Source organism: Schistocerca americana, chromosome 4, assembly GCF_021461395.2.
Source record: "Schistocerca americana isolate TAMUIC-IGC-003095 chromosome 4, iqSchAmer2.1, whole genome shotgun sequence".
NCBI classification, from domain to species: domain Eukaryota; kingdom Metazoa; phylum Arthropoda; class Insecta; order Orthoptera; family Acrididae; genus Schistocerca; species Schistocerca americana.
The window spans coordinates 330998436-331023524 of NC_060122.1; the positions used below are offsets into that span (position 1 = coordinate 330998436).

Below are 25089 nucleotides of genomic sequence, written 5' to 3' on the forward strand. Positions count from 1 at the left end.
ATGACAATGTTCAAACAGGCATGACAGACAACTGATCGAAACATGAGCACATATGGTAATGGCTTGGGAAAAACAAAAGGAAGGTCATGTTTAATGTTATGTCTATGATAATAGTACTAGAGATGACGCTGAGGAAGGATCAGGAAGGAAATTAGCCATGTCCTTTTAAATCAAATCGTCCTGGTATTTCATAAAATTTCTTCCACTTCAGTGTGAAGTGGAATCCTACCATCGCATCATTCTGGACTGCTGGTACAAATTTATTAAAGGGTCTGCAAGCTCATCCGATTCAGTGCACGAGTCAATCTAGCACAGAGACATTTTATGTTTTTTAATATGTTGGAAAAGGAAAAGGTCTCTGTGGGTTCATCCAATACAACATGTGCTAGAGTCTATCACAGAACCATTTCATGGTTTTTTGTTTGTTGTAAGAGGAAAATTTTAATGTAATCTGAAGCTACCCCACAAAGGCAAAATGCACTGTTCATAAAAGAATAAGTTGCAACCAAGACTGTTTTCAAATCAAATATTCTACATATGGTTGCTGCACCAGACAGCATAATGGAGTGCAAGAAATTTTATGAGAAACAGTCATGTCAGGCAAACGAATTTATGGCCAGATCGTAAAAAACAAAATTTAAAATTATACAGGCATTGATGAACGTCAAATTCAACAAGCAATGTTTGTTTGATAAATCAAATATCAAACATTCTGCTATTTGCCTTACACAATTTAGGAAACCATGGAAAACCTGTATATGGATGGATGGATGGGTGAGTATTTGAACTGTCATCCTACCAAATTTGAGTCTAAGCACTCTGCAGGGATTGCATTGTGGCATCTTAAACATCCTCTTGACTATTAGCTGGGATTTTTATAAGTTTGGTGGCTATAAACTGAAACAGAAAATAGGAAGGAAATACTATGTAGAAAGCTCATGCATTATAAATAACTTGCAATGTCTTGAAACCCACAAATAATTTTTAAGAGATAGTTCAGTTAGCTTTATGAGCAATGTAGTTAATTTATCCTGCCCAGAAACACTGTCACAAGTAAGAAGCACCAATGCTTGGAATGTGTTATCCTCAGCCCTTATCTTAAACTATAAAAGCGGTTCCTAAAGAAGTTTGTTACAATCCAACCTCATGGAACAGCAAACTCAAGCCCCTAAATCTCAAAGTACGTAACACAATAAAAATCATTCAAAAATGAAAATCTTAAAAGATCATTAAAAATTTCAGTGTAACAAGACATAGTTAACAGTGTGCCTTTCAAGAGTTTGTAAAAAATAAAAACAGAACAGTAATGAGAAGAAAATCGTATTTGTCAGTTACAAAATATTAATATGGTAACTGAACCAGTAAAAACTCATAGAAGTAAATATTTTTGGACATATAACATTACTGAACATTACAAGTACCAAACCATTCAAGTGACTGTTGCACAGGGATAGTTTAACAAAGAATGCTACATGTTAAAGCTAACTGACAGATGAGTGTAAATGAAACATCCACATCCAACAGTTCTACAAAGAAAGGCAACAAAATAAATACTCTGGATACACAAGATCTGCAGTACTCTGTTTTTCTACCAAGTGAAAGGGTGTTGCCCTAGAATCTGAAAATTTCTGGAAGTTATACTAAAGCCTTCTTAAAAAGAGGATGAATTATATAATAGAGTTCTGCCTGCTCTGATCTCCTGGTCAAAACCACACTTTTTGGAGGTGATAGAATCAGAGTAGACACCTTTGTTTACTGTCACTGAATGTACCTCAAGTATGTAATATCCTAGTGTAATGGAAATAGGCTAACAATTAATGAAACCTAAATTAATATGCTACAAATATAACAAAACACTCACACTGAGTAAAGTTTTCAAAGTTTAAGTGAGTATTTTGACTTATTTGGTAACAACTCCTTCACTTTTTACTGAGTTTGACAACACATGAATTTTGAAATCTTGTTGATGAAGTGACTGATTTGTAACAGAATTAAGAGAAAGTTTAACAGACTGAAGTTTTTCTATAGCAAACCTGCTAGATGTGCAAATGAAGGATATCCACATATTGATATGTGTAACACTGCACATGTCCAGCAAGTACATCTGCAGTGGAAACATGGCCAATATCACAGCCCAGTCACATGAGCTCCCATAGCGGGCAAATATAAGGCTGCCTTGTGGTGGTCTCTCTTCAATCTGCTGTTCTCCGACTCATCTATACCTGTGGACTCTTATCTGCATGGAACTTTTATTTTGAAACGTGTGTTTATCAGCTAGGTAGTGCAATTACTGTTTTATGACACAGAAGAGTTACAGACATTGGCTGCAAGTGGGAAAGTTAAAAATTTGTGCCGGACCAGTAGGCATGCTAGAGTAGTCTGTGTAATTGCAATGACCACTGTGTCAGCTGCTTTAGTAGTTAGAGTATCTGCCTAGTAAACAGGAGACCTGGGTTTGAATCCTGGCCCAGCACAAATTTTCAATTTTCCCCATTGATTTCAATCAATGACCACTTGCAGCCAATGTCTGTAATTCCTCTGTGTCATAATTAATAATGGATGTGGGATCAAAATCTTTCTTACAGTTTTGTTCATGGTCTAACATATACTTGTAATTTGTTGTTACAGAAGTTCCTCGTGTTCAATAAATGTTGTTGGCCCTAATTGAGGGTGTAAATGTCAAGTTGCTGTTAAATGTAGTCAACCATCTGAGATGACATGTAATTGAGGAACATTTTGCTTTAGTGTGCTAACAGTGTTATGCCAGTTGGATTCTGTATATATTTACAATTTGCATGTTTGTATCATATCAAATTCAAAAGTGGGATATACATTCCAAATGTAAGCAAAAACATTATGCTAATAATATTAATGTCACATTATCATCAACCAGAACAGTAACAGATGTAAAAATTGAAATTGAAACAAGAAAAATTAACAGCTCATTAGTAGTTTATAAAACTCTTTCAGCGAAATAAAGACAAGAAGCAGCGAAAGTAAAAGATATATGCTGAGGTTCTGAAGTCAAGGAAAAGTTACTCCCAAGCTTGGTTGTGCCTCTCCTGAGTCAGGGTGTAATGGTATTTTAGTGTGCTATGAATTTAGTGGAAGTGCTTCTTTATCTGTATAGATTTATTCTTACACTATCTTGCAAGTATTGATCTATTTGTGGAATTTGATGAAACACAAGTTTTTATGGTTGGTTTTGAGTATTGCTTTGTAAACATCAGTTTCTTTTTAATCATCGTATGTAGACAAGTCCCTAATATACTGCTTATGGTTATTTTGATGGTAAAAATATAATTGGTACAGAATGGATCAAATAAGTTTATTTGTGTATTTATTTGTCTATCTTTATTCATCCAAGGATGTAGGATTTGTGAAGGTAATAAAATGGTCACTGAGTAGGCCAAAATATAATACACAGCATACATAACATGCTTTAAGAGGGTAGGAAAGGTGTTTGGCCATGGCCTAGATTAAGTAGATTAAGGAACCATCCCAGCATTTGCCTTAGTGATCCAGGGAAACCATGAAAAACTGAAAATCAGGATGACCATACTATTACAGTTTGTCACTTGTAGAATTGGAAGAATATGTTGTGGTGACTTAGTCACTTTGATCAGGACAAATGCTCACCAGTGCAAAAGTGTGTTATCTTTGAAAAAAAATGTTACTATAAATGATTTTAAAAAAGAATGTTCTAAATATATGAGCAAAACTTAGAAACTGAATGAATGTATATTCAGTTTGTATTTTGTGTGTGCACAAATGGTTCAAATGGCTCTGAGCACTATGCGACTTAACTTCTGAGGTCATCAGTCACCTAGAACTTAGAACTAATTAAACCTAACTAACCTAAGAACATCACACACATCATGCCCGAGGCAGGATTCGAACCTGCGACTGTAGCGGTCGCTCGGCTCCAGACTGTAGCGCCTAGAACCGCACGGCCGCTCCAGCCGGCGTGAGTGCACAAAAGATTGATAGAAATAAACTTAAAGCAGGAAAAGTGAGCCACTGCTGGAGCAAAATATGTAGAAACTCCCACAGGAAAATTATTTCTCCAGACAGTATGTGGGGAGAGAACTCTTCACATCCCTTCCTATCTTCTTTGCGTAGATAAAACTGGCAGAATGTGTACCAGTACCAAAGTGTGAAATACCAACTCTTGAAGCTTATCTGAAGACTTTCTGCTGTTATGTAGTATACTTCCCTGCACAAACTAAAAGTGTATGTAACACCAGGAAATTCTTTAAATGGATCACCATACGTGGGAAAAATGAAGACTTGGAAATAATTCATAATAAAATAAATAGAATGTCATCTGCTACGCTCAACAAAATCACGTTATTTGTTCTTCCATTCTTTTAGCAAAACAACACCACTTCCAATGCGACAGAAATGCTGCTCTATAAAATAACATGACAACGCACTCCTGCGCTCACAAAAGCTGTAATAAAGATGGCAACAGCTATCAAAGCCTATGCCTGCACAATTTATGCAAGATTTTCAGGAATGTGATGACTGTAAACGATGAAATTATCATCAACATGCAGATATATTTATTTGTTTATTTCTTTTTGCTGGAAAAACTGGAGCTGAGATAAAAAATAATTCATAATAAAACAAATAAAGAGTCATATGCTATGCAAGACAAAAGTCCATTATTTATTCTCTACACTTTCAGCAAGTTTATTAGTAAACCTGTTATAAACCTGTACATAATGCTTATATATGCCCCTTGGCACCAGGCTGTTGGTGTGCTATGCTTTGAATAGCCCATCAATGGTAAACGTATGGGGCAGCCAACAGAAGCTGCTTATGGTGGGCCACATGGCTTGAGCACATGGCATGGTATGCATCGCACCATTTACTGGAGTCCTCCACTTTATAAGTGCAGTGCAGCAGGCACTACCTCTCATACTGTGTTATTACTTATTGTCAGCAGCTGCTTGTATCAGTACCAATATCAGTGTCTCCTGTTCGGCAGTTTTCAGCATTTTTGGAACAAGTGACGACGTTGGTTCCAGGATACATCAACTATCTTAATGACATCGTCATGATGGTTGCATCCACAGAGGAGCCCTTATGCAATTTATGCATTTTGTTCACAGTCTTACATTTCACTGAAATGCAACTTGGCCAAATCACATTTATTTCACTCATCCATTTTGTATTTGGAAATGCTGTTAAACCTTTACATCATCCTGTCATTGCAGTCACAGCTCTGCCTTGCCCTACAAATGTCAAAGAACTCCAAGGATTTTTAGGTACAACTGCTTACTATCACAAATATATTCTGGGCGCAGCTGCACTGGCCCATCACCCTCATTGTTGCTCCAAAGATTGTACCTTATCAGTGACTGCTGACCAACAAGTGCAAGTTCATTCTTCTGAAATATGCAGTACATTCTGCTCCTTGTTTGCCTACTTTTCATCCTGGCCACCAACTGGTTTTGGCTACACATGCCTCTCAGTATGGACTTGGGGCCCTTCTCACACATCAATATGAGGATGGTTCTGAATGTCCAAAACCTTATGTATCAAGAAAGCTCAACACCCCTTGCATCAATAAAGCTCAACTCTTCTCAGCAACACTACTCCCAAGCTGATAAGCAAGTACTTGCTATCATCTACAGGTCTAAGTTCTGCTTAATTATTAACCACAATCCCTTGGTTTCATTGTTTAAGCTATCTATTCCACTGCCTGACAAAGTAGCACATCACCTCCAGTTTTGGGCCTTGTTTCTGTCCCACAATTATGAAACACATTTTCAGCCTACTGTGCAGCATGCTAACACTGACTGATACACTGTCATGAGCCTGGATCCCACTTTTGATCAGGATGAACTCCATTCTCAATTAGATGTTGAGGCATGACATACAGTGGAAAAGTTTCCTATTATTGGCTCCTGGAACACAGCAGCTGTACTGCCAACTTAGTTTTGAATCAAACTGTTCGCCTTGTTCAGACTGGTTGGCCATACGCACCTCTGGGCAGTGATTCTGATCCTTTGCATAACTATTTTGCTCTCTGTCATCACATTTTCATATTTGATGTTTTCTTAGCTACATATGGGCTGTCACCTACAGTTGTGACCCCGGCCACCCTACGGTGGCATGTGCTTCAGCTCACAGATCTGGGACATTGTGACAACTCGCATACCAAATTATTGGTCCATCGGCATGTGTTCGTGCTCAGCATCATTGGTGATGACATTGTACATCTTGTCATGGCCTGCTCTGAGTGTGTTCTCCAACAGATGGTGTCGCAGGCAGCTCTCTCTCTGCGGCCCACACTGCAGCATGCAATGAAATGTGTCCATGTTGTTTTCGTAGAAACCTTCCAAAATTCTAGTTGTTGGTTGTCGATGCTTTCTCTAAATTTACATACATTATCTTCTGTCATTAAAACATCAGCCATTGCAATGATTCAGGTCCTCTCCCAGTTTTTTTCTATAGAAGGATTGCCTTATGCACCTGTGGCAGATTACAGTCCACAACCTGTGTTCCAGGTCTTCCATGATTTTTGCGCCCATCAAGGCATTCTCCATAGAGGGAAGGGTGCTATAACCTTGCAGATAACACTCTTTTTCACCCCCAATCTAATGGTGAGTTGGAACGTCTCGCCCACATGTTCAAGGTTCATACAAAGAAGTATGTTAGACTCCTCCATTGTCAACACCTCGACAGGCTTCTTGAGTTCCCACAAATTTTTGCCAGTGGAAGTTCAGAGTTTGTCCAAGATGCTCCTTGCTCGCCAGCCACGCACCCTCCTGAATCTGCTCATGCTGCCCACTAATGGCCGTAGATGGAGTCCTCATCGCAGCCCTTCTTCAGTTTGCTCCTGGTTCTGTGCTCTGAGCTTGGGGATTCTGCTGCTGACCAATGTGGATTATAATCATGGACCACAACTGCAGAGACTGCTGCCTCTATATGGTGTGCACCAGTAATGAGATGGTGGCGTGCCATGATGACCAGCTGTGTCCTCGCACCACAGCGAAGGCTGCAAGTCCATTGCCACTGCTACTGCTGCCTTTGCCTCTGACTCTCAGCACCTGTCCTGGTCTCACAGGGCATTCATATTGTGGGAGTAGACCTGCCCTCCTCACGGATGTCGCCACCTCCTGCTTCACCTCCGAGCTCCTCAGTGCCTGCTGCCAGGCCTTCCCCACAATGCTTTGCTGCTACCAGAAATTTTCCCACCAGCTGGGTAGATGCCTTCACGTCTTTCAACACCAGTGTCATGGACGCCACTGGCCCAGTGGCCAGCATCTTCACCATCAGCATAATTCCACCACATCAAGAAACCGAATGTCAAGATGCAATCAGCATTCTTGTCACTGGTCCTTTCTTATGGTACCTTGTAAGGGAGCAGGCACCACATGAGTCCACAGCTGCAACACTTGCATCTCTTCTCACTCTTACTGACTTGGAATCTCCTTCTCCCACAACCATTATCACCTGCAACATCCACCCCAGAAGCCATGGAAGTTTCAACATTTGCCCCAATGCCTGCATCAGCAGAGCGTCCTCTCCCGATGTAGGGAAGGCTGCTATAACCTTGCAGATAACACTTGTCTATACATTGTGGCACAAGGCTACTGGTGCACCACACTTCGATTATTCTGCCAATAGCCTCTATGTAGACCAGCCAACACAGGGCACCTGCGGTGAGCCACATGACTTTTGTGAGACCTAAGTTTCTGTTGGTGTATACAATTTTCAAACAACTTAAAGGAATACAGCCAGGTAATATTTACAGTCACTGCTGATATTTCAGCGGGAGTACATCCCGCCATTTTCAAGGCACAAACTGCAATGGACAGGTGATGTATAAGCAAATTTAAAACCTCAGTACTTTGATTAATTCAGGAAAGATAACACACACACAGTAAACACTAGTGGCACCAAAGAATATCAAAGACAGAGGCATCAATATAGAAACACTACAAACTAGCAGGTGACGTAACATTGACTCTGTCCCTCTGTTTTTTGACAAGAGAGAGAGCAGGATTCCAAGCAGAATTTAAACAAAACCCTCCATCCATGTTTACAATGCTGTTTGCTAATTTAATCTCAACAGATTCATTAGTACATTGGATGTGCATGCCAATATCTCGGTATTGTTATATAACATAGGGTGACCAGCATGCAAACTATGTTCAGCAAAAGCAGATTTACTTGGCAGCTGTAATCGTGTGTGCTGTTTATGCTCAGTACATCGGTCCTCCACAGTCCTGATAGTCTGACCAATGTATGCCATGCCATTGCTACAAGGAATGCGATATACATCCACCTTACGTGAACCAAGATCATCCTTAACCGAACCCAAAAGACTCTAAATTTAGCTGGAGGTCGGAAAATGTATTTTACATCATATTTCGATAAAATACAACCGATCTTTTTGGAAGTGCTTCCTGCGTAAGGAAAAACAGCAGCAGACTTAGGTGTCGACTCAGTATTATCGTCAGTCACCCCAATGCACAGCTGGTTGAAAGTGCAGTGCACAATCAATCTGTCTTTCACTATAACCATTCTGACAAAATGTAGCTTTAAGATGGGCCAGCTCAGCTGGCAAAGTCTCAGTGTCAGAAATGACATGTGTCCTGTGTACCAAGGTACAAAGTACCCCTTCACGCTGAGCCGAATGGTGACAACTATCAGTCTGTAAATACAAGTTGGTGTGAGTATGTTTCCGGTAAACTCCATGTCCCAATGATCCATCAACCTTCCTCCTAACCAAAACGTCAAGAAAGGGAAGGCAACCATCCTCTTCCGTCTCCACCGAAGAACAAATGTTTGGGTGGATCGAGTTCAGTTGTTCTAAAAAGGTATTAAAATTCTCCCTACCACGAGGCCAAACAACAAAAGTATCATCAACATATCTGAAGAAATAGACAGGTTTTTGTTGTTTGGCCTCAGGGTAGGGAGAACCTGAATACCTTTCCTTGTAGCTGTGGCATGGCATACATTGGTCAGACCATCAGGACCATGGTGGACCAATGTACTGAGCATAAATGGCACACACGATTACAGTAGCCAAGTAGATCTGCTATCGCTGAACATTGGTTGGATACTGGTCACTCTATGTTATATAACAATACCAAGATATTGGCATGCACATCCAGCGTATTAAGGAAGCTGTTGAGGTTAAATTAGTGAACAATAATGTAAACATGGATGGAGGTTTTTGTTTAAACTCTACTTGGAATCCTGCTCTCTCCATTGTCAAAAAACAGAGGAACAGAGTCAATGTTACGTCACCTGCTAGTTTGTAGTATTTAATATTGATACCTCTGTCTTTGGTCATTTTTGGTGGCACTAGTTTTCATTGTGTGTGTGTGTGTGTGTGTGTGTGTGTGTGTATGTGTGTGTGTGTGTGTGTGTGTGTGTGTGTGTGTGTGTGTGTTATCTTTCCTGAATTACTCCAAGAATGAAGGTTTAAATTTGTTTGTACATTGCCTCTCCGTTGCCGTTTGTGCCTTGAAAATGGCGGGATGTACTCCTGCCGAAATACCAGCAGTTGCTGTAAATATTACTTGGCTGAATTCCCATAAGTTGTTTGGAACACATGACTTTTGCACATAGCACTGCATCTGCTATGCGATCTACTGGAGCCATACTCTTTATAAGAATAGTGCAACAGACACTCACACTCATATTGTGTTCATACTTACTGTGAGCAACTGCATGTATCAACAGCTGGATTATTTCTATATTTGTGTCTATGTTATCAACTGTTGTTCACTTATATGTGGAAGAAGAATGATTTCTGGTTTACTGCAGCAATGCTGTTCTCTGTGTCTTACCGTACGATACAAAACGACTGTCTCATATAAACAAATTCCTCATTCCTGAAATGGCACATTTGCAACTAATTTCAAAACTGCAGTCATACTAATACATAAAAAATGTTGGTAAAGAAGTTACTAGCAACTCCAATCACTAGCTGAATTTAGTAAAATACCAGCGACCAGCAGACCGCACTCATTTCTGAAGAAAGCAAACATGTTAAAATAATACATGGTGTGGGGCTGGGTTTCAGAACTGGACACTGATTGTTTGACCAGGCCATTTTATCATCAATTATAGTGGGAGAAAATGAAATAATAAAAATGTCACCTACTCAGTTTGACTTCCAAGGTGAAAAAACTACAGTTGATGCAATACTTGAAATGGTAGATTTCAATCTAAATGTTTTTTTAAAAAATCATCCAGTCATAGCTATTTTTCTTGGTTTCATTATGGCCTCTAACATCGTAAAACGTAGTGTCCTGCTTGCAAAAGATTTATACATATGGAACAAGGAGAATTGCTCATAACTGATTTAAAAGTTATCTTGAAAATCAAGAACTGCATGGAGAAATTCAGCACATTCTTACACACTACTCATAAAAACCTGGGGTCTCGTAGGGCTCAGTCTTTGGCCTTGCTTATTTTTGCTTAACATACATGAGATCCATCTAGTATACCCAATAGCAGAAGACCTTCTGTTGCTGCTGATTGTAGTATATGATACAGAAGAACCTCTACTATTTTTCCGTAAATATAAGTACTGACCAACTAAATACATTTTTCTGAGTAAAACAGACTGTTTCTTAATACAAAGAAGGCAGTGAAATAATTTAACACACTACCCCAAATAAAATTCCTGGTATCAATTATATCACTAAATGATAATGAACTTGAATTTTTCAATGAAATTAAAAGCTTGAGCATTTCCTTCACTGATTTACATACCCGAAAAAGTCAATTAAAAAACCACAACTGAGTATGATAAAATTCCTCATATGTCTGAAAATTTATAATTGTTTCTCTCTTTCTTCATAATTTTTGTATAGTTAATAATACACAGCAGTAATTTGCAAGTGATTCCTTTGGTTGACAGAGAGATCACAGACCTTTCTAAAATGGTATCATGGAATGAGAACTGGAAATATTCTTACAAATGTATTATGTGAGATGGCCAAAGAAATGACCATGAAAATGAGGCTGGAGATTCCAGTGCATAAATTAATGGCTGGATCAGTTAGAAATAATAACAATCTCTCTTACCAAAATTTAAATGGATAAAATGAAACTGTGGAAATGGAAAAGATGTAAGAAGCAAACCTTGATATTTTTCCTGTTGCTGAAAAATAGTATTTTTGGAGTGCACCCAGTCACCATTAACTACAAAGAATGATATTTCATCTGTGAACCTGCACGACATCTTCAAGTGAGCACTGAAAAATGTCATCAGCTACCAACCTTGCACAATTTGTTATTACTCAGTATGTATTTTGCCCATGTGATATGATTGTAATTACAAGACTGACAATGGACAGTGCCATCAACAGTGAGAGTGCAAAACTCAGCTACTTGGTGAGCTGCCACTCAATGTGTTGCAGACTTTGCTATGGCAAAAAATGAGTGCAGTGTTTGATGCAACATTGTTCCATAACACAACATATTCTCCATAGAGAAGGGCTGCATTATGAAGTCTCTGAGAGGATCTAAAGATAGTGATACTCAAGACTGACAATGGTAATGTGGTAGTACTGTTATCCCACAGTTTTTAAGTCAATAATATGTATGGTTTATAATTAAATGACAATGCCTATCGGAAGATCAAGTGTGACCTTAAAGAAGATTTTTATACAAATTCAGCATTCGTTACATTTTCCTTGTTACCTCAAGCTACCACCAGGAGACTAGAATGTCAAAGTTGCATTCCACCCAGCCTATGTGGCCTTCCTAAAATTTATGAAGAGGGTCTACCATTACGGCTGATACTACTCCTATAAATGATTTAGCTGAACATATCTTATTTCCTTATTGAGATCATTTGTATTCATGCAACATGTACAAATTTGCAGACTTCATCAACAGACTTGGAGTACTTCACCTAAACAATTCAGATTGCTTAGCCTTTATGTCATCTCACATTTTACGTGGGTATCACTGACAAGTGTTTCTTGCACTGATCAGCAACAAATTTCTGATGGACATCAAAGCCTTAATCTGGAAACCATGCTCTTATCTCAGCCTGTTTCACATTCAATAAGGAATTTTTTGAACAGACTGACAGGGTTTCCATAATCCTCTTGTTCCCTTGAGGGGCAACCCTATTTTAAGGATGATTTTAAAGGGGGGGGGGGGGGGCCTGGAATCAGCATCTCTTAAACTATTGTTTGGAGGTACATTGACGATATTTCCAAAGTGTGGCCCACAGAGAGACCAAATTAATGGAGTTTTTGCACAATATCAACTTCATTCACATGAGCATCCAGGTTACTGTGGAAACAGGAAAACATGGTTGTGTGTCATTCTTCAATGTTTGGTTAAACAGAAGAATAATGGCTCCCTGAGTCATTCACTTTAATGTAAGTCTAGTCACATCAATTTCTACTTACAGTGTTCCAGTTGCCATCACCCACTCCAAACCATACTTCCACAAAGGAAAAGTACAGTTTCTGATTCTGAGAATTTGCCTGTGGAGATAGTCTATCTAAGAGCAGTCTTCAAGGGAAATTGATACCCCACCCGGCAGAATAACAGGACACTATCAGTTAAACCAAAAAAACAAGCAATTAGATAAGGAGGTTAGTACACTGGAAAAATTCAGTTTTTCTCCAATTTTTGGGAATCCCTCATTCAAAATATGCAGGACCCTCCAGAAATTTCAAGTGAAAGTAGTTTACCATCTAAGATTGCAGACCTTTTTGGATCACTGAAAAATTATTACTGCAGGAGACTGGAGTATGTGAAATACCTCATCAATGTCATATGGCTTATATATGTCAGACCACACACTTCATCGAAGAACATTAAGTAGAATATCAATGCTTCAGTCACCTTCTGCAGTCAATGAACCCTACCAGTGCTAAGCAATGCACCCACACATATAATGGAATATGATAAAAAGTATTTCTAATTACTGCTAATTCTTTTTGGAATACCATTATCAAAAAGACTGTGGAGATACAGTTGGCATACAACCTTAGTAATCAGTGTAGTGATATTAAGTTGCTAGCACATGGAATCCAGTTATTCCCATGATTTGCTCTCAGTGGAGATGACTGAGTATGTGGAGAATCATGATGAATGGCAGTGCTGTCTGACTGATAATTATAATAATGAAGTATATGTGAAATGTATACGCATGCTAATAATTTATATGACATGTGTAGCCAATGTCAGTCTCCGATGGCTCACCTGAAGGTTCCTTGCAGATGCACAGATGAAATACTGCACATGGTTGCATGTGATAACCAGCTGCACTCCCAAAAAATCACTTAAGTTGTAAGAATATTGGAAAACCAATACTTTGATACAGCTGATACACAGATTTAATGACAAAAATGTGTAGATTAAACCTGGGCCTTCCAGCGTGCCATACAAATAAAAACATCTAAATTGAGTCATGTCAGTGCTGTACATTAATTGTGATGGAAGTCAAAATTAACTGCCATTAACAAATGAAAACACAAAATTCCAAGTGTTTTAAGAACTAAAAAATATTGGCCTACACATAATGCCGTAATTTCAGAGCCTGGATGACTACACAAATATTTACAAGGTTTCTTATAGCATTACATTCCAAGATGACTGCAGCATGAAGAGTGATTGCCTTTATTACTGACAGCTATCCTGCACTTTCAAACGTAAACTTACTTTTTCTCAGTATCATTAATCTAGTGTTTATTTCTGCTAACTGTGCAAGTGATCTTCAGCACTTGGGTCTGGGCATAATTAGCTCTGCAAAAGCAGAATATAAAATGACTGTTACGCCAAACTCAATTTCACAATCTGAGAATAAAGAAGTAATGAATATGAACATAACACAAGCTATACACATGCTTCTTGCTGTGCAGAATACTTTAACTCAGTGGACTGTGCTGTATGCTTTTGGGAATGATGCCTGACATACAGCATCACGTACTGCACAAAATATTGATTTCTCTGAAGAAGAATGAGGCGATATCACAGATGTTTCAGCAAGTGTGGCATTTCAGAGCTTTGTATTCTCATGATGATGACGTCATTGGTTCCACACCCTGGGCAGAGTGACCCATATGAAGGAACAGTCTGAAAGTTGTAAAGGTGTAAAAATGTTCAAAACCTGGTTCACGGTCATTACTCTGGTGAAGCTGAGCTGAAAATCTATTTAAGGAAAAGTTCTGTTCAAGGAAAAAGCATTTTGGTCCACTGAAATTCATTAACAAAAAGTTTTCCAGTAAGTAAGCAATTACAATTTAAAATTTTTACTTGATGTTGAACATTCTTAAATATATGAAACCATTGTGGTATTTTTATTTTAAATCAAGATATAATACACAAATAAGTTCAAAAACATTTATTCTAATGCAAGACAAAGAAGCTTCCAAAACTGAGAATAAGATCGGATTCACTTACTGAATAATTCTTACGGTCAAAGACAGGAGTGGAGACAGAGGTCATCAGCTGGCCATCTTGTGCAGCCCCATAAAAATTGTCACCCTACAGACAAAAACATTATTAGTCAGTTCTCATATTTAATCCAAATACATGGCTTTCTGTTAAGTAACAAATTGGAGAAATTTAGTAAGGAGATGGTATGGCTTGATGTTCCATGTATACAATACAAAACACATGTAGAGCAATAGGGCTCTGGCCTTCTCCCCACTCCTCAGGCAAGAATAGTATGCAGTCAAATTGCCACTTCCAGTACAATATGAGTGAGTGAGTGAGTGTGTGTGTATGTGTGTGTGTGTGTGTGTGTGTGTGTGCAAGATAGAGAGAGAGAGAGAGAGAGAGAGAGAGAGAGTCAGTTGCAAATAATTATAAAATCAGGTCTGACATACATCTAAAAACTGAAGTAGTTACAAGTATAATGAATGTTACTACAGATATTTAGGTTGGAGTAGATCTGAAACTCATCAACTAAAATATATTTGGTTAACAGCAAGAACATCTTGAGCATAAAATTTTAAATTATAACAAAAAAGTACTGTTACAATATACATCAGTGTCTATAACTAACTGGTCTGGGGGATGAAAAATTTGTGGAAAAACTGTTATAGAAGTTTCTTTCTGAAAATACAATGAGATAAAACAATAAATATTTCTGTTATTAATATGGTTTTATTTTTATTATCATAAAAGATGAAGACAAGACTGACTAAAATTAATTTTATAGGTGAGTGTTACTGAAGATGTAGGCATTTTTAAAGAAAGTGGTAACAGCTGAATGACCAAGGACTGTAATTACATGTACTGTATATATGTCAATAAGTGGTTTACTATAACAAGTATCACTGATCCAAATTAAGGAAAGAGATGAGTATCAGAAAGTAATGGTGCCATACTTACAACAAGCAAAAGGTTCAGATTGTCACAAGGTATAACAATAGGAAATCCGTACTAAATCAATGGGAGCAATCTAGCTCTTTACCGTCACTTCACTAGATGTACACAATCATCATCAGTCATTTAATGTCTGCTGCTGGATAGAAGCCTCCTCTAGACTGTCCATGCATTACAGTTTTCACTTTCATGCATCCATATAGCTCCTGCATGCTTTCTATTTCAATTTATCCACCTATGACTACATTGTTTTCTTGTCTTGTGGAAACTAGCAAACAACTTTCTAGGCACACCCACCCATTTAACTGGCTGTACGTGATACCTCCACCTTCATAACTCATCAACAGGTGGCAGCATTGGTATGTGGCAGGTACTACCTTGTTCCAAAGCCTCTTTTCTACAGCTCCAGTTGGTAGGAAGCCTTCACATTGAACAGTTGTGTAGAGTATGGAACCCTGTGCAGACGGCCAGTCAGTGCGATTTAAGCAATGTGCAGTCATTGAATTCATGACAGCAGAAGGTGTCACCCCAAAGGAGATTCGTCATCAGAGAGTGAAAGCAGCTTATGGTGATTGTGTTGATGTGAGTAATGTGCGTCATTGGGTGAGTAAGTTTTAAGATGTTGAGGCGGGGACATCTGACCTGTGTGACAAACAAAGAGTTGGACATCCTGTGACAGCAGCCACCGAGTTTCACAAGCAAAATGTTGGCAGATTGATTAAGGACAGTCATCATATCATTCAGAGAGAAATTGCAAGCACAATCAGCATTTCCACAGAATATGAGGGTCACATTATTGCATTGCTTGGCTATCGGAAGATCTGTGCACGAAGGGTACCCCAGAAATGAAATGAAAGTGCACAGACTTGAAATCTGCCAGGAACTCCTCTCGCATTACGAGAATGAAGGTGATACCTTTCTCCATTCAATTGTGACAGGAGACGAAATATGGGTACGCCATTATGACCCAGGGATGAAATGTCAGTCTATGGAATATCGACACAAAGACTTGCCCCAGAAAAAGAAATTCAAGACACAGCCCTCAACTGGAAAAATCATGGCCGCAGTGTTCTGGGACGCAGAGGGTGTTATCCATGTTGATTCCCTTGATCGTGGAACAACAACAAATTCAGAGCATTACATCACAAGGCTACCTTTGATTGTGGCACCACACACAATCATTAACCCAGCTTCAGGGAGGTAGGGCCCTTTCCTTATTCCTCCACTGCGGTAATTCCTGTCTGGCGCGTCCACGTCGCAGGGGTGGGCATCCTACACTTCAGTAGGCCAGAGTGCTAGGAGGGCTGAGTTCCGGCAGGGACCCAATCTCGTGGGGTATAACACGGAACCCATGCCCAGGGTTACGGGTGAAGACCTTAATGGCAGCGATGGCGGAGAAGGAAGACTTCGGAATGGCATAGCTGGCAGATGAGGCAACCCTCCTTTCTGGGGATTAAATGAGAAGGGAACCACTGCCTAGTGGGGGAGGAGAAACTCCAAAGGCTAAGGGAGACAACCCCAACAGAAAATCCTTTCTTGCATTAGGCCTAGCAAGCCAGTAGGAAAGTCTTCATATATTGCTTTCAAAACATAGACGAGCCTCGGAACGAACCACTCAGGATTTGACCCCACTGCTTCTTCAAGTACTGGTGAAAATGATGGGAGACCTGATCATATTCATCAGTACAAGAAGATGAAACCAACTGGACTAAAAAATAACTTAAATATTGGCACCCTTAATATATTAACCCTCAATGGAAAAATGGAAGAAATGACAGATGTACTAACAGAGAGGAAGTTAGATATATTGGGATTAAGTGAAACAAAGTGGAAGGGAAAAGGTGAGAAGAATTTGAGAGGAGGAGGAAAACTGTATTGGAGTGGGAATAACAGGTCTGGAAGAAATGGTGTGGCAGTGATGGTGAATAAGAATGTACAAAACTGTATTGAAAATGTGAGATATATATCAGACAGGATCATAATCTTAAACCTGAGATTCCAAAAAGAAACACTAAAAGTAATCCAGATTTATGCACCTCAAGTGGGATGTAGCAAGGAATAGAAGATGGACTTTGAAAATGTGTTAGAAAAGCATATAGAGAGTGTTAATATAGTGATGGGAGATTTTAATGCACAGGTAGGCAAAGACAGAAAGGGATTTGAGCAAGTATTGGGATGTTTTGGATATGGAGGCAGAAATGAAGAAGGGGAAAGACCCCTGGATTTGTGCCAGAGGAATGGAATGAAAATAGCAAACAGCTGGTTTATGAAGAGAGAAAGTCATGTTGTCACCAGATACAGTTGGGATGGAAGAACAAAGAGTGTAATTGATTATATTCTAGTAGATAGGGAATGCGGAGGGAAAGTAACAAATGTGAAGGTAATTCCAAGTGTGAGTGCAGATGGAGACCATAGATTACTGGTGGGATAATGGAAAATGAATCAGTGTGTGAAAAATAGAAAACAGAAGAAAGTGATGAGGATACGGGATTGGAAACTGAAGGAGAGTGAATGTGCTGAGAAGTACAGAGAATTAATCACACAAAAATTTCCAAAAGAAGTTTTCTGCGACGTAGAAAAAGAATGGAGTTTATTCAAAGACATTTTAGTTGAAGCAGCACAAAAACTATGTGGCAGAACATCTGGAAAGGAAAAAATAAGACAGACAAGTTGGTGGGATGATACCACAATCCAAGCAGTTAGAATAACAAATGGAGCACGGAGAAAGTGGTGGAAAACTAAAAATGACAAAGACCATAAAAGATATATAGAGGAAAAGAAGAAGTGCCAAGAAATAGTGGAAACAGCAAAGAAAAAGGCATGGAAAGAGTTTACAAAAAAAACTTGTAGAAGATGTGAAGAGTAATAAGAAAAAGTTCTATAAAATGATGAAAAATAAAAGGAAGGCTTCTGAAGTACCAGTAAAGATGGAAACAGAGGACAGTACCATTATTGAAGATCTGGGGAATATAAAAGATCTCTGGAAAGAATATTTTAAGAAGCTGTTAAACACTGAGGAGCAGGTACATGAGGAAACAACAAATAATGGAGAAATTGAGAGAAGTTGGGAAGCAGAATTAGGACAAATTACACGGGAAGAAATGGAAAAAGCTGTGAAGAAGATGAATGGGGGGAAAGCCCCAGGACCTAATGAAGTATCAGTGGACATGATAAGAGCAGCAGGTCCAGTGGGAATGCAGTGGCTGTATAGATTACTATCAAGCATGTGGAGAAATAGTACAATACCTGACGATTGGAGAACAGGAGACATTGTTCCCATCTTCAAGAAAGGCAATAAAAGACTTTGTAAAAACTACAGAGGAATAACCCTCATTTGTCATACAGCCAAGATTCTTGAAAGAATTTTACTAAATCAAATAAGTGAAAATATAGAAAAGGAGCTGAGTGAAGAACAGCATGGGTTTTGGAAAGGAAGAATCAGGATCGACCTGATATTTTCTATCCGTCAACTGATGGAAAAAAAGTTGGGAGTATAACAAAAGGGTGATAATGGTTTTTATAGACATAGAAAAGGCCTATGACTCAGTTGACAGAGAAAGACTCTGGGAAGAAATGAAGAAGATAGATATAGAAGATGGATACATTAATGTTATAAAGACAATGTACAGAGGACACAATTGTAAAATTAGAACACCATTGGGGAACTTCGAATATTTCAAAATAAGAGAAGGACTTAAGCAAGGAAGTATTCTATCTCCTGCACTTTTTAATGTTGTGATGGAAGGAATGAATAGGGCAGTTAAAGATATAGTAAAAGAAAAATACAAAAAGATGATTTTTTTCAGATGATATGGTAATATGGGGTGATAAAGAGGTAGATGTACAGTTACAGCTTGATGCGTGGAAGGAAATAATGAAAAGGTATGGATTAAAAATAAATAAAGATAAGAGTGAAGTAATGGTATTTGGAAGAGAGAAAGGGATCAACGGAAATATTACCTTGAATGGAGAACCCCTCAAAGTGGTAGAAAGTTTCACTTATTTAGGGAGTAAAATATCTAGGGATGGAAGAATAACTAGTGAAATTAGTAGGAAGTTACAGAAGGGAGGCAATTTCTACCAAACAATAAAACACCTGATTTGGGATAATGAAGTTTCAGAAAGAGCAAAACTCCTTATGTATAAGGATTATTACATCCCTTTTGTCACCTATGGTGGAGAAACCTGGACAATGACAGAAAGTGACTGGAGCTGACTGCAAGCAGGGGAAATGAAATTTCTCAGAGCAGTTACGGGAAAAACAAGAATGGACAGAGTAAGGAATGTAGAGATTAGAAAGGACCTTAAACAAGAAAGTATGAGAGAAGAAACTGAAAGAAAGAGATTAAGATGGTATGGGCATGTTAAGAGGGTGCATGGGCAGAGACTCCCCAAAACTATGGATGAACTAAAGATGGATGGGAAAAGACCTAGAGGGCGCCAAAGAACATGGTGCAAAATGGGAGTGAGAATATCTGTAGAAAGGAGAGGTGTAGCCTGGCAGCAAGTGGAGGAAGAAAAGTGATGGGAGGACCGAGCCAAATGGAGAGGACTCATCAGCACCCAGACCCGGCTCCAAGAGCGGGATTCGGATATAGATAGATAGATATAGACATCACAACGCTGCGAACTCTGAAACGAGAGCTAACAAGATACTGAAAGGAAAACAGAAATATTTCCTGCAGCATGATAACACCAAACCACGCACTTCACATGCCACCACAGCAGAGCTTCAGAGACTGAATCTCATCACCATAAGGCACCTGCCATACAGTCTAGATTTAGCACCATCTGACTTCCATCTGTTGCCAATAATGAAAGACAGTCTAGGTGGACATCTTTATGCTTCTGATGAAAATATTGAAAGAACTGTGAGACTGTGGTTGCGGAAACAGTGTGTCGACTTCTTCCGTGACGGCTTCAGAAAACTTGTTCATCGTTGGCAGTAATGTAGCCAATTGGCTGGTGATTACATGGAAAAGTGAATATTGGTAATTAAAGATCACATTCTAAGGATTATTTCTGTGTTTGATTTATTAAAATATTCCCATCCAAACCCACTTAACAAAGGTGGAGGCATTACTTTTCATTCAACCTTCATATGCAAGAAATTCTGGTGTGTCCACCCCTTTCAGTTTATATTAGCAAAGCATGTGATGAATGTGCATGTTGCATGAATTGGGCCACTGATATGTTACAACAAGAGTTGGTACATATTTCTGTTTGTTGACTGGTTTCAGCATCCCTGGCTATGCAGCAGACAGCCAAATCATACTCAGTAACTGAACTTTAAAGGAGCACCTCATGGAAACCTCTCAAGGAAGGAAAGAAGACGAAGGTTTAATGTTGTGGCAATGGCAAGGTCTTTAGAGATTGGAGCACAAACTTGGATTGCAGAAGAATGTAGAAAGAAATTGGATGTGTACTTTTGCAAAGAAACCATACTGGCATTTTGATGTGTCTTGAGTGGCTGGCTGCACACAATAAGTGATGAGTAGCATATAAGTGACACTTCATTAACACAGTGCATGAAGAACAAAGTACTACATAATGTAGCTTCTGATAGATAAAACAGAAAACAATCTTCCCGATCTAGTACGTATGTGGTGAAGCCAAAAGTCTGCTGTGACTTGTGCTGTAATAATATTTTGATGTACATTGTGGCATAGTCAGGTTGTGATGTGGGTTGTGATAGTAACTGCAAGGTACGGGTTCATATAGAAGAATACTAGTTCTAGGGACACCGAATCCAGGGAAGGCTGGCATGGCATCAGAGGTGGTAAAGACTCAAAGGGTAATGGCTGGCGGATTGGTGTGGACGTCGTTGTGTATCTTCCATGGATAACTCCTGAGATGCCAAGTCCAAGGAAGGCTAATGTTGGAGCAGGCGAAGACTACAAGGCAATGCCTGGTGGTTCTGCATGGCATAGTCAGGGAGAGCTCCAACTGATGGGCTGCTAGGCACTGCCAGCATAAGCCTGGAGTGTGAGCATAAGCAATAGCTTGTGGGATGCCTGCCTGTGATCGAGCAACATCTTAAATGGGCCGAATGGGTGGCCATAGCGAAGCAGTCCCTGCCCCGGGCAACATGAGATATCCAAGCATGTTGCAAGCTCTTAGCAATGGTAACTGCAATCCAGTTCCTGGAATCTAGGACCTGAGGTTAGAAAGCGGTTGCCACAGAGGGGGCAGATGGTCTGGGCATGGCTGCCAAGGAAGTCGACGAGAGGCTTGAAATGAGAACAGAAGTGCAGTATCACTGCGGCAGCTTTGTGCTTTGTGCTTTGTCAATCTCTTGAGAGAGGCTGGCCATGGCTACATTTTCTACACAAAGTTGCATTTCAGTTGGGAAACCATCAGGCATGGCTGGAGAAGGGCAGCAGAAGGGGCAATGGTGCTGGGATGGGAAGGGGAGAGGACCCAGAGGGTGGGGATTTACCTGAGCAGCGGGGCACCAGGAGCACATGGTCGTATGTGAGATGTACAAGAGTGTGCCTCTTGCGGCGGAAACACTGTGAGCATCTAGGTGGTGTGGAAGGAACATGATAATGGGAAGGGCCATTAAGAGGCCAGAGGTTGGGCCTGGGCAGCAAGGCACCATGGGCATCGAGGTCATGCTTGAGGAGCACAAGAGTGAGTCTGTGATGGTGGATGCACTGTGAGGTGTTGAGGTCATGACAGAGGTTGTGATAATAGTCCATTGTGATGGTAACTGCTAGGTTCAGGTTCACATAGAAGAACACCTGTTTCAGGAACACTGGAACCAGGGAATGCCAGCATCAGAGGAAGGGAAAGCTCCAAAGGTGACGGATGATGGATCAGTATGGATGCTGTCATGTATCTTCCATGGATGGCTACTGAGATTTCAAGACCAGGGAAGGGTAGCGTCAGAGTAGACAAAGATTCCAAGGCAACATCTGCTAGATCAGCATGGCACAGTTGGTGAAAGCTCTGACTGATGGGTCAATAGGTGTGGCCACTGTAAGCTTGGAGTACAGGTAAGAGCGTAAGTGAGAGCTTGTGTGCTGCCTGCCTGCAACCGAGCGGCATCTTAAATAGGCAGCAGGCAAAAGAATATCTTTGTGGTAGACAAATGAATGTGACCCACCGATTTACCTAGTGCCATGATTGCAGTGCTGCTATTGCTGGTGCGTATGCTACTCGTAGTGAGATTGGTGCCTCTGGTGGCAACTGCTGGAGGATGGCTAGTCAACAGGTCTTCTTGCATTTGTTGGTTGTACTGTTGACAAACCAACAGGACATTTCATTTGTTTGGCAAATACTGTCTCTAGTGGAGGAATGCCTGGAACCACACTAGCCATTGGTTGCAGGTGTTGTGCTGGAGACAGAAGTGGTCAGCATATGGCCGGGTATATGGCAAACATCTGTCTTGAAGCTGGCCAGAGATCTTGTAATTTTCCTAAAGTAACTTAAGGAAACCACAGTAAAACTAAATCTAGGTGGGGAGATGGAGATGTGAATGGCCATCCTTCTGAATGAGAGTCCAGTGTCTTGACAAGTGTCCCATCTAGCTTAGTACTTCTCATGATTAATGTATAATACACAAATGTCCAAAATCAAAACAACAAACTGCTATTTCACCATCCCATGTCTAATTCATGATATAATCATACCAACTGTCAACTAGAAGACTGTATGATCATGTTCTACACAGAAGATGCCATTCTGGTCAATGGACAACCTTGCCAACAATGACGTCAGGCCACCTATGAAACGAGGTAGTGTTTGGCAGGTATGTTCACATCCACAATCACTGTGTATAGAGTCACTAATGGTGTAGTGTGACACAGAGACGATACCTACCAGACATATGCGGTGGAGGGCCAAAGAAAGAAAGCAAGCAGGACAGTGGCAAACTGATTTGGCTTGATGGCTTAAAGCGAATCATTCTGTTGTTTCTCAGATGTGGTGACAGATTATAGAGACCAAAACCATATCCCAAAGACCCATGTAGGGCCAACCATGGGTGACTTCAGGAGAAAGAACTTTTATTTGGCTGTAAGGGCATGACAATACGTCTTAGAACTGCACGGTAACTGGCATGTGTGCTCACAGCATCCATTGAACATGCTGTATTGAGACAAACGGTGTGCAGAAGACCTTTACTGTCAGAGATCTGCTGTATGTCTACCTCTGATGTGTCTTCACAGAAGGGAATGTCAGAGTGGAGTCATCAACATGCCACCTGGACAGTCTAAAAGTGGGCCAATGTTGTTTTCACAAGTGAGTCCCGATACAGTCTGGAGAGTGATTCTTGATTAATTCTCATTTAGAGGGAAGCTGGAACACGATTTCTGGACATGAACATTATGGAAAGAGACCGATGTCAAGGAAGATCACTAATGGTGTGGGCAGGGATTATGTTTACCACTCAAACCTCTCTTCATGAAATTATAGGAGTTGGTTGGTTGGTTGTTTTGGGGAAGGAGACCAGACAGCGTTGTCATCGGTCTCATCGGATTAGGGAAGGATTGGGAAGGAAGTCGGCCGTGCCCTTTCAGAGGAACCATCCCGGCATTTGCCTGGAGTGATTTAGGGAAATCACGGAAAACCTAAATCAGGATGGCCGGACGCGGGATTGAACCGTCGTCCTCCTGAATGCGAGTCCAGTGTCTCAAATTATAGGAGTGAAATGGCAATGTTTAGTAGCTGTCAGGTATCAGATGAGATCTTGGTACCTCATTTGTGGTTGCTGCGAGGTGCTGTGGGCCCATATTTCACACTGATGGATGATAATTCTCAACCTCATAGAGCATGAGTGGCTGATGTTTTCTTGGAAACAGAAGATATTGCATGCATGGCATGGCCTGCTCATTCTCCCAATCTGAATCCCCTAGAGAATGTCTGTGATGCACTAGGGAGACAGCTTGCATCATGTCAGCAATCACCAACCACTCTCCAAGACTGCAAGCAGTTCTGCAGGAAGAATGGGCTTTATTGCCTCAACATGAGACTGATGACATCATTCACAGCATTCCCTGTCATTTTCAGGCCTGTATTTTTGCCAGAAGTGATCGCACCCCATACAGAGCACATTAATCAGTTGTCGGAATGCATGTGAAAATCCATCAAGTAAGAAAACATGAAGAACATTTTTGTCTAATATTATGCATGTTGCATTTGTTTATGTTATGTATTCCTTACATTGTTTCCACTTTAGTATCACCTGTTTACACTGTTTTGTGGCAAAATAAACGCAACATTGTAAAATTTCCATTTGTTGCTTTAATTTTGGACACCAGTGTAATTGCTTGCACAGTGTTTTCTGCTTTATAAACAAAATAAATAAATGTGACTTCATGGTCTGTTCATGAACAGTTTACTGGATTCTCTTCTGAAGAGAAACTTTCCTGCTACTTATTTTTAAAGATCAATCAGCAATAATGCTTCTAAGCTATCTGTGTTAGTCTACCCTTCTTCATGCACATTACAAAAATTGTGCTTCCTGTTAATTACTCCACCAAAAACAGTTCCTGGATTATATCATAGTCAAAATAGACACCATGGATAAAAATAAGTAGCTGTACAGTGTCAGTTCTATTTGTATATTCACCCATGCGAGTAAATGCCAGCCAGACTGATTACATTTAATGCATCAACTGTTCAAACAAACTGTGTTCTACCAAATAAGCTGAAACAAACAAAAACCTTTCTACTGCCTAGACAAATGATTTTGACCACATAAAGCTTACATTTCTTGAATAACTCACTGTTCACTAACACCCTGTTCACTTT

General features: G+C 39.9%; 1 protein-coding gene across 1 annotated transcript in view; it reads right to left on the reverse strand.

Moving 5' to 3' along the window:
• The window catches only part of LOC124613049 (voltage-dependent calcium channel subunit alpha-2/delta-3), a 622965-nt gene that overhangs the window by 271700 nt on the left and 326176 nt on the right, over nt 1-25089 (reverse strand). Inside the window, exon 9 of the mRNA XM_047141624.1 lies at nt 14404-14487. Within this exon, the coding sequence (XP_046997580.1) occupies nt 14404-14487 (84 nt within the window). The remainder of the gene's footprint in view (nt 1-14403; nt 14488-25089) is intronic.